The sequence below is a fragment of the Kogia breviceps genome, chromosome 8 (assembly GCF_026419965.1).
Source record: "Kogia breviceps isolate mKogBre1 chromosome 8, mKogBre1 haplotype 1, whole genome shotgun sequence".
In the NCBI taxonomy this organism is placed as follows: domain Eukaryota; kingdom Metazoa; phylum Chordata; class Mammalia; order Artiodactyla; family Physeteridae; genus Kogia; species Kogia breviceps.
The window spans coordinates 30,228,451-30,244,739 of record NC_081317.1 but is presented as its reverse complement, the minus strand read 5'-3'; the positions used below and the strand labels follow the sequence as shown (position 1 = coordinate 30,244,739).

The 16,289-nt window shown below is 42.4% G+C and overlaps 2 protein-coding genes across 4 annotated transcripts in view; both read left to right on the top strand.

Annotated features, from left to right (window-relative positions):
* The window catches only part of GRIN3A (glutamate ionotropic receptor NMDA type subunit 3A), a 161,076-nt gene that overhangs the window by 130,822 nt on the left and 13,965 nt on the right, over positions 1–16,289 (top strand). The window contains exon 7 of one of the 3 annotated variants that reach the window (XM_067041098.1): positions 4,891–5,950. The exons of the other annotated variants lie outside the window; for them this stretch is intronic. Within the exon in view, the coding sequence (XP_066897199.1) occupies positions 4,891–4,944 (54 nt within the window). The 3' untranslated portion in view covers positions 4,945–5,950. Of the gene's footprint in view, positions 1–4,890; positions 5,951–16,289 lie in introns of those variants that run through there. 3 annotated transcript variants of the gene reach the window in all.
* On the top strand, positions 8,903–9,418 carry PPP3R2 (protein phosphatase 3 regulatory subunit B, beta). The gene is given in 4 exon segments (XM_059072871.1): positions 8,903–8,927; positions 8,930–9,205; positions 9,208–9,309; positions 9,312–9,418. Coding segments are annotated over 4 exon segments (510 nt in total).

Here is a 16,289-nt window from a genome sequence, read left to right as displayed (position 1 = left end):
AATTAAAAGCAATGCAATTTGGCCCCACCCTCCAGAGACACTGCACCAAACCACCCTGGATGCACAGGACTCCACGTGCTTTTAGTGTTGCCCTCCTCAGGGATTCTAAAATTACAGGTGGCCACCTTCCCTGGCCCACTTGTTATGCAGCCACAGCTAGACCCAGGAATAAATTATAGGTCTTTGACTTTTCCTGTGTTCTGCCTTGGAGCCCACCATTATCTCCATGAGGGCAGGGACATCCTTTCTAGTATGGAAGGCAGTCTGGAATAATGGAAAGAATTTCAGTTCTGGAAGTGGACATCCTAGGGTTTGACTCCTGGCTCCATCACTGTGTCTGTGCAAGCTGTGAAACTTCTCAAACTTCACATCCTCACCCCAAAACTGGGAATAATAATAGAGTCTGCTTGTAAGTAATAAAATGTATTTAATGAGATAGTTTATGGAGAACACCTAGCTTAGCAAATGTTCCTCTCTCCTTCCCTGAGTATAGAGCTATGCACATAGAAGAAAAAATATTTGATAAATAATAAACACATGCAAAAGATTACTCCTGGGCCCATCTCCAAAAAAGCAGAAGCACCTTATAATTCCAACATAAATGTTCTTTTATATTATTACATGTTCTAGAACTGAAGACTTTTGGGGGGAGGACTTGTGAAATACATGATTCTGGAATTTTCTGTTTTGCAATGTGCTGGCTTAACCAGCATTTACAGTATCATGTTATTCCTTTTCTCCAACTCAGCTTCTAGGTTCGTGGGAAAACATGAAGGTGGCTTATACAAACCATTAGCCTGAACTTAAAACAGATCTTTACAGAAACAACAGTAACTACTTTCTTTAAATGTGGTCAATGGTATTTCAAAGTCCGGTTGCTGGGTGCACAAACTGGAGACCTACAATTCTCTAGTCTTGTTTTCTCCTCACCCCATATCATCACAAAGCTAGGGCTGCTTCTCTGTTGCTCTCTGGTTACTATAAATGACAGAAGTTTTAATTCTGATACAGTGAAAACTAATTCCAGCAAGTGTCTCGCCTTAACCATGCTAATGAGCAATTAAACAGATAACATGGAATAAGGGTCTCCTCTTTTATATACCAGAGATGCTTGAGCATCCGTTATACCCATGATCGCATACTGTTAACAGTCCTTGTTTTTCCCCTGGTTGAATTCAATGAACTCGTGAATATTTATGAAATGTTATTTACTATGCAACTAAAAGGTGTGAACAGTGCTCAGACTGATTAGGACTATTGTGAAAGACAGTCTTCCTTCCACTTTTTTAGATTTCCATACACTGAAATCTGTGGGAGAATCACATGAAATGGGACTCCTCCCTAATTATTCCCAGTGCTAAACAGTGAACTCTCCAGGCTCTAAAGATTCCAGCTTGAAAAAATAAATAAATAAATAAATAAAAGGAAATGTGTGAAGATCATCACCTAGTGGCTATAATGTGAAGTGTCACAAAATATCAGAAAACCATCTTTTTTGTATCTCACAGATGGTATTAACCAAGTCTAAGAATGTGAGAAATTGCCCCGACATTTCCTCTGAAGACACTTCCTCCCATGTGGCTGTGGGAGTTGGATAAGAAGCCAGTATCGTCAGGGGGTGCGGGGCAGGGAGCCCTGGAGCCCTTACACACACCGTGTGAGCCCTTCATCACACAGTAGAGGTGGCTTCCCGCAACATCCAAGCCCAGGGCTGGTCAGCCAGGGAAGCCAGTGCAGTCACATTTGGAGTCTCACCTTTGTTTCCTCCCTCTGTCCTTCTGTCCAGTAAGACACCGGGCTTAGTGTTATGGGTCTAATTGTACCCCAAAAAAAGATAGGTTTAAGTCCCAAGGAGCTAATGCCTTGGTACCTCAGAATAGGGCCTGGTTTGAAAATAGGGTCATCAAAGATGAGATTAAATAGTCACACTGTAGTAGAGAGAGTCCCTAATCTAACATGACTGGTGTCCCTATAGGAAGACAACTAGCATGCAAAGACAGACACACAGGGAGAACACCATGTGACCACGAAGGCAGAGTATGGATTTATGCAGCTTCAAGCCAAGGAACACCAAAGATTGCTGGCAAACTATCAGAAACTAGGAATAAGCAAGGAAGGATTCCTCTACAGGTTTCAGAGGGAATGTGGCCCTGCCAACATCCTGATTTCAAATTTCTAGTTTCCAGAACTAGGAGACAATAAATTTCTGTTGAAAGCACCATCCAGTTTCTGGTACTTGTCATGGCAGCCCTAGCAAATGAATACACCTCACCTTTCACCTCTAGTGCCTCTTTCATCCTAGCTCAGGCTCTCATATTCCAGACAAACATGCATAGTTGTCATTGTTTGCTGGCCACTCTCCCAACTGCCAGGCACTCCCCCTGTTCAGCTCACCCTTAACAATGCCAGATTGATCTTTTTAGAATAAAATTCTGATTTGGTCACTCATCTGTGCTTTCCCTGTCATATGGAAACCAAGTGTCTTCAGCCAAACATTCAAAACTCCCCTTGATCTGTTTCCTTCCAGCTAACCTTCTCATATTTTGCTCAAGTATTTCAGCCGCATTAAACTAGTTGCTGGTATCTATGCCTACTCCCTTTCCCACTTCTATGATTATGGTATTTGTCACCCTTTTCTTCATCAGGATCAAACAATACTTCTTGGGAAAAAAAATCTTCCTCCATTTGTCCCCAGCAAGAATTCTAGGAAGTTCTCAACAATTTCTCAGTTCTCTGAATTCTTATAGCTCTTTGCCCTTACCTCTCTGATGACATCTTTCTTTTTCCATCTTGTGTGGTAATTAATCACAATCCCTAATGCCTCAGTTCATTCAGCAGTAGGTAAGCTTTCTGAGTAGGGACCATCTCTGAATGCCCTCAATGCTTTATATGTCAAAACATAGTTGGATAAATGATGCCCTGTAAAGGAATGATTGAATAAATGTTGCCCTTTCTTCAGTGTCTAAGGCATAGTCAGATCATCTCTTCACTTGATCTAATACCATGCTCTCCCTTGACCTTCCTGTTCTGGCCACACTGGCCTTTAAGTTTGTCCTACTTGATATGCTCTTCCTGTTCCGGTGCCTCTGCACATGGAAGTCCTTCTTCCTGGAACACGCATCCCTGCCTAAACAACCAGTTAACTTCTCCCTGAGATTTCAGCTCAATCATCACTTCCCCAATTAAAGTTCTGTTAATCTTTCTGACTAGCTTAAGATTAAATTCCTATTGTGTTACTTCTCATCTGTGACACTCACCACAGGTGCCCCTGTACATTTATGGGCATGATAATTTGGTTCACGTGAATCTTCCCTACAAACGGTAAGCTCCATGAGGACAGAGACAGCTGGGAAAGTATCTGCCTTAGGTCACTACCATATGCCTCTCATATTGCAGATGCTCAACAGATATTTGTGTAGAAAACAAATGAGTACTTGAGTATATTTGCATGTGTATATATACAAACAATCTACTAGAATTAGAATTTTCTAGACAAGTCTCCAGTAGGCAATAATTGTAATATCTACCATATTTGTACCTACTATGTGCTAGGCACTGAGTCTAATACTTTATGCATTTTATCTCATTTAATTCTGAAAATGATGCTATAAGTTAGCAATTGTATCCTTGTTTTACACATGAGCAAACAGTGGCTCAGATAAGTAACTCTGCCCAAGATCACAGTTGTTAAATATCAAAACTATGATTGAAAAACCATATATTCCAAAGCTCACATTAAACACCATCCCAGAATTACAAAAGAAAATCAAGCATATAACCCTTGATCCTTTTGAATATACATGATAAACATAAAAGACTGAGCAAATAGTGATACATCCTTAAAGCCATACCACTTACTAAACTGTAGATTTGTCAAGGGACTGTGTCTTGTTCACCACAGAAAATTCCATTACCTGGCACAGGGCCTGGCTGGCACATAGTAGGTGCTCAATATATATGTGTTAAATGGATTGTTTTATTATTGAAGTAGAGTTGACTTGCAATATTAGTTTCAGGTGTACAATATAGGGATTCACTATTTTTATAGATCATACTCCATATAAAGATATTATAAAATATTACCCATATTTTCCCTGCGCTGTACATTACATCCTTAAATCTTACTAATTTTATACCTAGTAGTACCTCTAAATCCCCTTATCTTCCCTTGACCCTCCCCCGACCCCTCTCCTCAACGGGAGCCAACTAGTTTGTTCTCTGTGTCTGTGAGTCAGTTTCTGTATTATAATATTCATTCGTTTTATTTTTTAGATTCCACATATAAGTGAAAACTGTATTTGTCTTTCTCGCTCTGACTTATTTCACTTAGCATAATACCTTCTAGGTCCATCCATGTTGTTGAAATATTTGTTAAATGGATTTAAACTTCAAACAAGGTTTGTCACATCCAAGGAAAACACATAGAGCCAGAGTCAAATTTCTGCTTTGGAGAAAGCAAATAAAGGAGTAGGAAAGGGAAAAGTAAGGAGACAAGGTATAAAATTTCTTGAGCCCCTAATGTGCGCTGGTGTGCTCTTTTAGTGTTGTGGTTTTTTTCTTAATTTTTAGATGTTATCCCACTTAAACCTATAATAACATTATATGACACCATTATAGTATTTCTGAGCTGCAGGTGAGAACTCTGATGCTCATGAATGCTTTTAAACTCACGGCGATGTGGTTCCACAGTCTACACAGTGGCTACCTCAATACAAACAGATGTTAAAGATGGTGCCCAGCAAAATCACAGAAAGGTGAGAGCTTCCAACTGTAAAGCTCCCAGAGGGACTGTGTGAATTACTCAGAAATTTGTTCTGCTGAGTAACTTGGAAGATGAAGCTTTATATGAGCCTCAGTTCTCATTACTTCTGTTTCTATTTTATTTTACAGTGTCAGTTGTATTTGCATGTAACCCCTCACAGTCCTTTTCCTGAAAACTCCTGAGGAAAAAAAAAAATGGCTTACTGAAATGGAAGTGGTGTCAGGATCCTGATTTTTTCCAAAACAATCAGCCAGTCCTTTTAATGTGCTTCCTGCAGTGAATGTCCAGCAATCCAAATCCCCCTACAGTGATAAATGGAAAGAGTGACAAATAGTGTTTTCCATGGAAATGACTAAGAATACTGGCTGGAGAAAACAAACAATGGCATTGAGTCCCATAATAATGCTGAACTACAAAGCTTATAAAATGTGGAACAATGGGGAACTCGACTTCACACTGACTAAAATTTCAGATCCAGCATCACATTACCTACTCTACAAGGCAGGAGTAAAGCAATTCTGATTATGCACCATTTTATTTCAAAGAAGTGGTACCATATTCCTGGTAATGTCTGTTTCACCATGAAATTAGTTAACTCTTGGGACGATATTTCTCCTTCTACATAATATTTCTATATGCAATCCCTCACCTCACTCTTAGAATATACAAAGCAGGTGATTATTATCACCACTTTACAGATGAGGACACTGAGGCTGGGACAGTAACAGCTCCTCTAAGAGCTCACAGCTCATGGGGCACAGCAGGGACTGGAACCTGGTCTATTTAATTCCTATGCTCTCACCACTGCCCCTCGCTACCTCCTAATAACACACCGTATAGAGGAAGACACTTAAGAGTTTCCACACTGATGACTCCTTCCTAAAGGACAACTATCAAGGCATTACTCAGGAGAAAATCATGAGGACTCCATAAGAGTACAAGTGAGGTCCGTCACTGCATTCCTCAAGCCTGCGATGGAAAATCTGCCATCAGCCCCCAAAGAACAGTGCCCTGGAGGAGCTGAAGTTAATGCTGGCAAAGGGCTTAGAGCAGCGATTGGCATATTGTACACGGTACACAAGGAGTGTTCATTAAATGAATGCACATACACTTAAGTGCCCAGGCTGCCAAGTATTCTTTCTTTAAGCCTTCATCTCCACCAGCAGGGTAAATAGTAATAAAATTAGTAATAATAACAACAATAATGATGATTTATCATATTGGCTAGTAACAGCTTTAGTCCTCATACAACTGTTTAAAATATATTATTAGCCCCATTTTACAGATGGGGAAAACTGACATTAAGCAAATTCTCCAAGTTGTTTACTGCTGTTAAGTGGACAGTTAAGATTTGATTGCCCTATTGTTACAGAATGCAAGTCCGTGTGCCCCATGGGCAGTGAGGCCAAACAATCCCAAGACATCGAGTTTGGAACAGAGAAAGGTTGATTACAGGGCCATGCAAGGAGACGGGTGGCTCATACCTTGAAAACGCCGAACTCCCAGAAAGCTTTCAGCAAAGCCCTTTTATAGGAAAGGTGAGGGAGCGGCGTGGTTAGTTGACGCAGACTTCTTGGTGTCAGATCCTTTGTTCTTGAGGTCATGATGTTCCTGTAAACCTCACCAAAACAAATGTCATTCTCTGTTCTGACAAGAAAGGGAAGGGAAGGCATTTAGATCTGTCTCCATACCTCCTTGCGGCTCTTAACACTTAACAAATTCTGTAAGCAAAGCGACATCATTACCCCTCATTTTACTTGTTCAAGGTCCCAAGGCTCGACTTTCGCCCTCTGAGGCCCAGGCCCTGGCTAAGAGGAAGGGGTCCCTGCGGGGGCCGGTTACCCTGCCCGGGAGCGTTAGTCCAGTACTCAGTCTGGGTCCTCCCGCCAGTGCCCAGCCCCACTGAAGAGGCAGAGCTCAGCTGGCAGCACCCTCAGGGCCAGGTCCCCAGATCCTGCGCAGCCGTCATCACTGAGGTAGCCAGGCGCCCAGGACCCAGCCAGCCCTCAGGCTTCTCAAACCCCCCAGACGAGGGCCGGGTCCCACGGACGGTGACCCACGGTGACCCACGGTGACTGCTGCCGTCACTACGTGGCGGAGGTGGGGATGGGGCAGAGGTTCGCTGCTGCCTCAAGGCCTGCGCCCGGCCAGTAGGGGGCCATGGCGAGGGCTCTGGAGCTCTGCAGGACACAGCTCTCAGCCTGTCCCCGGGCCCCCCCGGCTCACCCACCAGCCCGAGGCCAGAGGGCCTGGAAGGGAGAGCCCCTGAGAGAAGACCGCGATCCGCCTCTCACCGCACTCTCTGTCATAGGGACCACAGCCCGGCTGACTGTCTCCAGAAAGAGACCTCTAACCGCAGAAAACTAATGGTCTCTCGGTCTCGAGGTCTCGAGGTCTCGCGCTAACCATCTCGGTCTCGCGCTAACAGCCGCCGCCCCGCCCCTATTATACTATTCTAAATTCTTTCCACCCTACCATGCTTCTTTAAGATCTAGTTAATTCAGTCAGGATAATAATTCAGTCATCAAATGTTTTAGCCTCTGAACCTTTCCTTTTCTTTTAAACTGTGTAGATCTAATGGTAAGGTATTCCATGGCTTTGCTGTGCCAGTTTCAGCATGGTTACCTATAGGCTGATATTTTGGCTGAACTAAAGCACAGAAAAGGTGGCGGCCTTTTTTTAAATGAGAGAGGGTTTGGCCCCTTCAGTTTGATTTAGTGTCATGGGAGTCCCCCAAGTCCCTCAGAGCTGCATTGTTCTTGAACCAAATGTACTTCGTATGCATTTGGAGTAACTGATGTCTTCCTAAAGGAAGAAGGAATATGGGAGGCAGGGGTGAGATTCATCTTCAACAAAAACGGACAAATCCACCTGAAGCAACGAGGGAAAGAGTGAGACAGCCTAGGGACCACTTTTACTCTCAAAATATGGCAGAGGCTGCTCAGGACACATTACAGCCATTCCCCAAAGTGGTCTGCAGGACAGCTGCCAGGCACTAGCCCAACAAAGATAAGGACTGGGTATGAGAGGATGGAGTTGAAGTATTGTAATGGGGTGACAGAGGCTATGGTCTTGGGATCTGTGTCTTCTTGAAAAGGGCCCTGAATTCAGCATTGTGTATATTCCTCAAGAATGTGTTACTGCCTGTAGATGATCCATGTGAGAAATTTTGTGTAATATCTGGGTGGTCTCTTACAAAGACCCTGAACCCCATGTTCTGAAAAATGTCATTGGCCACTGTACCAGAAGGATGTCAATCCTGGCTTTCCCTCCCAGAGAATTTAGGAAAAACTGTTGACCCTTGAACAATGCCAGGGGGTTAGGGGTGTCAACCCTCTGCTCAGTGGAAAATCCTTGTATAATTTATAGTCAGCCCTGGGTATCCTTTCTCAGTATCCCCGGTTCTGTCTCAGAGGATTCAACCATCTGCTGACCTCGTAGTACTGTAGTATTTACTATTGAAAAGTATCTGCATATAAGTGGACGCACACGGTTGAAACCCATGTTATTCAACGGTCAGCTATTGATGTATTCATGACATCAACACTTTGATGTATTATCTCATCTAGTCCTTACACTAGGCCTGCAAATAAGCATCAAGAGCCCCTGCTTGCAGTTTACACATTCATTCAACATATATTAAGCACATACTGCATTTCAGACACTATGCTGGGGATACCGCGGTGATTAATACAGCTGCGGCCCCGCCCCCTTGGAGTTTAATTTCCAAGGAAAGAAGGAAAACTGGCACAAGAAGGTTTTTAAAAATAGCAAGAGAGATAAGGGTTAAAGTACCGAGAGAAGGAAGAAAGCCGGTATCCCTGCTCTGAGCCTGTCCCGGGCATTCCCCCAGCTCCCCTCTCCTACTTATCTTCCTATCTTCCCCCCTGCGAACTCCCCGGTCCCACCCCCTCTTCTCCCCCGCCTGGCTCCCAGAGCTGCGCATTTTCTTGCCTGGTCCTGCGAACGGGTAGGGAAGGGTGAGAGGAGACGGTGCGGGGGGAGAGGTCCCACGAGCCCGCCCCCCCAGCCCCCCCAGCCCCCCCACCCCACCTGGCAGCGTAACAGTCCTTCTCCAGCCCTGCGTGCGCCCACCTCCCCTGCTCCCTCCCCCGACCCTATCAGCAGTCTTGCCCCCCAATGGGAAATGAGTCCAGTTATCCAGCAAAATGTGCCCCCACTTTGACGAAGACGAAATTAAACGGCTGGGCAAGCGGTTTCAGGAGCTGGACTCGGACAGTTCGGGCGCTCTGAGCGTGGAGGAGTTCATGTCCCTGCCGGAGCTGCAGGAGAACCCATGGGTGCCGCGAGTGACAGACGTCTTCGACACAGACGGCAATAGAGAGGTGGACTTCGGGGAATTCATCCTGGGGACCTCCCTGTTCAGTGTCAAGGGGGACAAGGAGCAGAAGCTGAGGTTTGCTTTCAGCATCTACGACATGGACAAGACGGCTGCACTTCCAACGGGGCGCTCTTCCAGGTGCTGACGATGATGGTGGGGGACAACCTGAAAGGCTGGCAGTTACAGCAGCTCGTGGACAAAACCATCATGTCCTGGGCAAGGATCGCGATGGGAAAATATATCCTTCCAGGAATTCAGTGCTGCGGTCGGTCGGAAGCCTGGAGAGCCACAAGAAGTTGCTGACAATTGTGTGAGCTTTTATAAAAGCACCACCCAACAACGACGTTTTGTTTCTTCTCAAAGATCAGCTCAAGAGGCCCAGCAACCGTCTCTCTGACCTGCTGGGAAGTATTTCTCTTCGTGAAGCAACATCTTCTAACACCAACCTCTTGCCCCCCTCAGTGTTATTTATTCTCCTGGGAACACCCTAAGTCAGGGAGAACATAATGAAGTAGCATGGTGGTGGGGGAGAGGAAGAAAAGGAAATGGCTTTTCTGAACGCATTTCCTTCTTTGTTTTGATTCAGAGGCCAAACTGTAGAGAGTGAAGAAGAACTTTTAAAGTTCAAAAATAAGAAAATATACATCTTTTCCTTTACTTCTCATGGTTTCATATGTGGGGGAAAATCCCAAAAAGGTGTTAGGTGAACTATTTTCATTTACTTGTGGTGTTCAGGCATCTTTTGACAGATCGTTATCTACTTCTTGTAGCAACAGGGATGAATATATTCCTCTTGGCTGAGCATCTTTTAATCACCTCTCTCTGGGCCACGAAAACTCATCTTTCCCTTTTGAAAGCCGCAGCCCAGTCCCCATGGTACATCCAGAAATCCCGGAGCATGTCTTGAGGGTTAGGAATCCAGCTGGGCTCCTCCTGTCTCATTGCTCCAGCTCCTGAACAGTTTCTGTTCAGAGCAGAAACTCAGGGCTCTTGTCAGAAATGCTAAGACTAGACTAAATGCCCAGTCTAGCTATCAGTCTCAGTGAAGGTGAGTTTTCAGGGTTGGCTGCCCACTGCAGTATTAAGTTCAGTTAATGGGGCTTCCACTCAAACAGGGCAGAGAACTTCGTAGGAAGCTCTCTCACCTCCAATACTCAGCCTCACTCCAGCTGGAGAGAATAGGCCACATTCAGAGTCATTCTTCCCACAAGCAGAGGCAGTGAAGATTCCAGCTGCAGTGGACTCTCCCCAGGATGCTGAAGCGGTGTTGCTCCTGGCACTCAAAAGATGCAGAGATGAGCAGGTACACCTCTGCAGCAGGGGTGGACGCTGTCTATGCTAACAAAGCTTAATTTTTAAAATCAGACCTGGGCCTGGCAGGGAAGGCAAGAGCTCTCTCATGGTGGGAAGCCTTTTCTCTAATGTAACAGTCAGCCCAGAGTCCCTCACACCCTAATAAACCTGCAGCCAAGGGGTGTGCTGGAGCCTATTCATACTGGGTGAGAGTCAAAGTGTGCACATCCCTCCCCAACCCCGTGTTCAGTGATGTCATGTCGATCGCTTGAAATCAGCCATAGTGAGAGTAGTAAGCACCCCACAGAAACAAGCAAAAAGTTTTAGTTGTTTTGCTTCTGCTTGTTTTGGAGAGCCAGTGTACCAGTAAATACACTGCTGCCTGCACCCTAGATGTTACCAGCTCTCTGTGGTCTCACTTACTACTGTCAGATCCCGGAGAACAAGCTGTCCTCAGAAGAGCTGGGACAGGACTGTTCCCAACATCTGCCACTTCACATCAGGCCTGTTTCTCACAGTGGTCCAATCCCTGTAGAAGGTGCTTAAGGCTCTCAAAATACCAGGACAATGAGACGTACTCTCCCTACACGTACATGGCCAAGGGACAAAACCCAGGTGATTTTTCTCCAGCCAAAAGAGATCTGTTTCAAGATTTATTATCCTTATATTTCGAAGAGGCTGGTAGCTAGTCTTCCCTGCCCCCATCCCCCCGCAAAAAAAAAAATCCCAAAAGTGGGACAAGTAAATCCACAAATTGAATTACTGTCAGAGCACCCATCTACCAAGGCACCCTGCCCTACTTTTTATTTAAGAAATTACTTATGAACCACAAAGAATAGGTATCCAGCCCCTTAACTTCCTGCACAGTCCTAAAAAAAATGTATTAATGATCAGTAAATGATCCCAATCCTGTAGTTATATGAGTCTTACCCCCATTTCAGGGTAACACAGTTCAAAGACTCAGACTGGGTTTGGATGCAGTTAGAACTGGGTTTTTATCACAGTCACTTCTTATTAGTTGTGCAAGCACGAGCATGTTACTTAAACTCTTTGTGTCATTTCTCCTAATTAAAATGAAGATCCATCCCCAGGTTATTTTGAGGATTCAAGAAGATTAAACATGTAAAGTGCTAGAGCACAACACTTTCACGCTACTCATGTCCTTCCCTTCTCCCTTTCGTCCTCTTCTACTAGATCAGTATATAAGGGAGAAGGAGGCCTCTTGGTTCCTTGTGAACGCTTACTTAGTACTTAGCCACACCCACTCTCAGATTAGCTGCACATTTGTGTGATCCTAATCCAGAAAGGAAACAATGGAAATAATGTCAAGATCCTCCCCACCCCTGCGTTTGCAGAGGGGATAACAGATGTCTTGATTGGAGAAAATTTAAAAGAGTGAGACTCTCATTCTAGCCCAACCTATTAGACTTTGTGGAGGAAACCCTGCATGAGAAAAGTGAGCTTGTGTAATGCCAGAGAAGAGGATTTCTGAAAGAGAGACATTATTTGTATACTCTGCAGTGTGCACGTTAAGATATGGAAATTTAAAATTAGGATTGAGAGTTTGAAACATGTTGGATTACATGTTCAAATTTAACAAGAGGAGGAAAACTATTTCAGCTTCTAGAGTGGCTGGAATTCACAAGCTAATTGCTTGATCAGTCTACCTAATATAGTTACCCAAGGCTTTGTGGCAGTGACCTTGAACTGTGAGCCTGTTTCTAGCGTCAGCAACTAGAAAGATCTGACTGTATGAATATGTACGAAGAGAGATCACATTTACTTCCAAATTAGAATGCTTTGATTCTTCTCTTTGTTAATTGCCAGTTGCCAACAAATCTAGTCCTGTACAGTTCCTTGGGGTAATAATAGTAGTTAATGCATATTGAACAGCTGTTCCAGGTCCTGTTACATTTGTTATATCATTTAATCATCATAACAACACTGTGGGGTGGGTGCTCTCATCTCAGTTTTACAGATGATGCTATGGAGAGATCTAGAATCTTCTCCAAGATATCCCAGCTGCTAAGTGGCAAAGTGAGGACTTGAACCAGGCTCTGTGACCCCAAATGTTGAGCTTTTTTCACCTCACCCCACAGCTTCCTATTTTTATGGTTTTTGTATTTACCTGCCTCAAATTATTCCTGATAGTCTTATTAATATAATCAAACCAAGCCTCAGTTTTTACAAAAAGGTGAATTTCTTGTAAAGGAGCAAGCAGCTTCTACCTCTTTGGTTCTATCCAGTGCAAAAAATTTTAAATTAAAAGTATTAGGCAAGGCAGTCTTACATCATCATCCACCTCCATCTCATCTTGAGAAATAAGTGACAGTATTTAGATTAAGCTGGTAACAGCAACCAATATGTTTTGAGGCTGTAGACATCAGTAACACTACGTTGTTGTGAATCGTATATTAATGGATTGTGTCTACTCTCTACCATATGTTGCAATCCCCAAACCACTAGACACTTCTTTTTTTTCTGAAACGTAGGAAAAAATATGGCCTTAGCATAGTTGGTTTATTCTCTAAATCTATCTTGCTTTAGAGGAATTCTCAAGGAAAAAGCTTCAGGAATTAAAAAAATTTTTTTTAATTTTTAATTTTTAAAACACAGTCTGGCTACTGTGTTTTATCTATTTTGCATGCCTTGAAAAGGGAGAGGCTTGGATGTTTTTTAAGACAAGGTGGCATCATGATAAAGGAGTCAGCTCGCTAGACTGAGAATCGGAACTGGACCTCTCTCCTTTCGTACTGGCTGCCCTAGCTCTTCCACTGGCTGGTGACTGTGTAAATAGCAACAAACCATGTGTCAGCTTTAAAGCACTAGCTGATTCATAGTGAAAAACCATAACACTGAAAGGACATGAGCAGCAATCAAAGCTGTGTAGATAAAGGATACAATCTGACAGCTCTTAGACTAAATCTGACACACAAATAAATTGTTTTGTTGTTAATTTTACATGGTGTTTGTTCTCACAATGTTTTGTGTATGTGTGTGTGCATGTTGCCAATATTTTTTTTTTAAATAGGATTTTAAGTAAAAATCAAAATTAGCATAAAGGAATGCAGACCACCCCGGGAGGGAGTGGCCCTTTACTGGCTAAGGTACCTCTGCAGCATTGAAATCAAAAGTCTCAATAAAGAGAAAGCAATATGTTCCACTCTTGTTAAAAAAGCTCAGGATGGACTGAAGTGTTCATTATTTTTCAGAAATAAAGCAATTGGTCATAAAACATCCCAACGACTGCTATTTCTAATGACTGAACAACAAGAAGAGTTTCCAATAATCAAAACAAATAGAGCCATATAAACCTGTATAATAAAATCTAACAAAACAAAGCTAACAGGAAAACTTAAAAATTGAGACACATATGTAATGTGTTAGGAAAGGGGTTAATAGCTTTTTTCAGTAAAAATCCATGCCTTTTCTGAAATGCATAATTGGCAAATCATATAAATATATAATACATACCTGGGGCAACAGGAAAAACAAACATGAAAAAGTAGCCAGAAAAAGTGAATAAATACAAATCAGAATACGTAAAACAGGAAAAAATGATTAGTTGCAAAACAGGGTTGGAGAGGATGTGAGCATCCTGTGCAGTGGGGCATCTTGGGAATCATTGGGAATGGTTTTCACACTCTTGAGGACCATTTCACACATCACAAGGCATCGGAACGGTTATATGATCTTACCTGGTAATCCCACCCATTGCAATATATATCTCAAAGAAAGGATCAAAAATGATTTTTAAATGCTATATGCAAAAGATTTTTTATTGTGGCAATATTTATTATATATATATAATAAGTAATATTAAATACCTGACAGTTTGGGAGTAAAGTCAATTATGATAAAATAATAGTTACTGATAATATTAAGCTATTAAAATTAATAAATAAAATAACTGTATAAATCCATAAATTTTTAGATTAAGTTTTTTAAAAAGCATAATTGTTATATTAACATATAAGAGTTTACAACTCTGGAAAATATATGTGCATATGGTTGTAGTTCAGAGGAGAAAATGAAGAATTGAAAGTATATAGTAAAAGGATAATGGTAATCACCTCAAATTTAATTTTTAGAAATATTTTTCTGAGTTATTATATTAATAAATTAAGACTTTTCAAAAGACCGCACAGTGGAGATAATGTAGCACATTGAGCAGCAGGTCCAAAGCTAAAAGATGGTTCCCCAAACCTAGAAGTGGCGGGGGCTCTGGGAGCTCAAAGAACAGAAAGGGGCATCTCCTCAGCAACCTGGGCTGTGCCATGTTGAGGAGCTGTTAAACAGATTCCAGGTTAGAAGAGACAGAGTTGCCACAGCCCCCAGGACCAGGGATGCGATGGGAAGTTCCTGCAGACCCTAATTTTACTGTCCATCTAGATTATTTTCTTATCCAAATGTGTGAGCACTGTTAACTTCACTCATGCAGTGTCTCCCTGGATTTTGCAAATCATTTTTTGTTTCTTTGGTTAAATGTAATCTTTAGCCTTCAGTCTTCATTCATGAGAAAGTTTTAGATTCTATGAGTGAATATCTTCTTTATCCCTTTTCATGATTGTTGTTACAATTTTTTAGAAATCCCACACGATTACATTGCACAATCTTACCCCATTGTCTCCAGCCAGGCAAACTCTCTCCCACAGTAGCTGTCCTTGGTACCTCTGGAGCCCACACCTCATGCAGGTGGAGGTCTCCATCTTCTGTGGCCCTCCTCCCTCCCAGACAAAGGGCTATATGTACAGACACAACAAGTCTGCCAAATTTTATTGAGCTACTTTCTCTTCTGGGCAAAATAGTGGGGTGTCAAAAAAAAAAAAGGAAATCAGGTCTTCAAAATTAGAAACAATGAGGAGCATTTGCTTGCTCCTCATCCTGCTTCCAAGTGTCTAAGAGAGGAATTGAAAGCAATGATTACACTCTTTAGAGGACCAGAGAAAATGGGTAGCTGCTGTGTAGTGGGAGATGTGGAGTGGGGGCTAGGGAGGCGTAGATCATAAGATGTAACCAGTAACATCTGAGGCAAATGATGACTGAAATACTTTATCTGCATTTCTTGCTGGAGTTTTCAGAACCTAGTCAGTTATCTAACCAGCTGTCAGATGTTCAAGGGTCCACATCTGAGCAAGATGCAAAGGAGGGTTTAGCGCAACAAAATTGGTGGTCTTAGCCTCTACATGTCACTGATGATCTAGGCAGAGATCAATCAGAACCTTTGATAGTACAGGTATCACCCTTTATCTGAATCTAGTCTGTTCCTGGAAATACGTTGGCTGGTAAATTTCCAGATGGTAGGAGTCCTTTCCATTATCTTGTAAGAGATGAACAATAAAGCATTCCCACCTCATCCAAAAAGCCCAACCAGTTTCCCTAAATATCACTAAAACATTCTAAGACATTTATTAGTGTTTAAAATCTAATGCACAATGCATGGATTGTTATATATGACAATCCACCAATGATTTCTGCATAATATGAAGCATTTAAAACACCAGTTCTTTAATGCTTAATCAGTGGTTATTCATGTGTGCATAATACAGAGTATGCTTTCCCACCACAGTACAGTGGATATATATTAATGTAAATGAATAATACAATAAAATGTTAAAGAAATATAACAAGTATAAATAACATTTAGCAAAATAAAATAAGCAAGCAAGATAATATTTTGAGTGGTTACATATTGATTAAAGAGTTAATGGAGTGAGATTGGATGGGCTAGGGTGAGCCTGTGAAGGACTAAGTGAAGCCATAAATGCCTGAGATTTGCCTGTGGCTAAATCCTGGGACAGTCTTCTCTCCTTGGCTCTTGAGACTGCAGAAGTGTGTGGCTGTTAGCTATCAAATGGGATAAAGTAATGGGATGAAGAAGATAAAAAACTT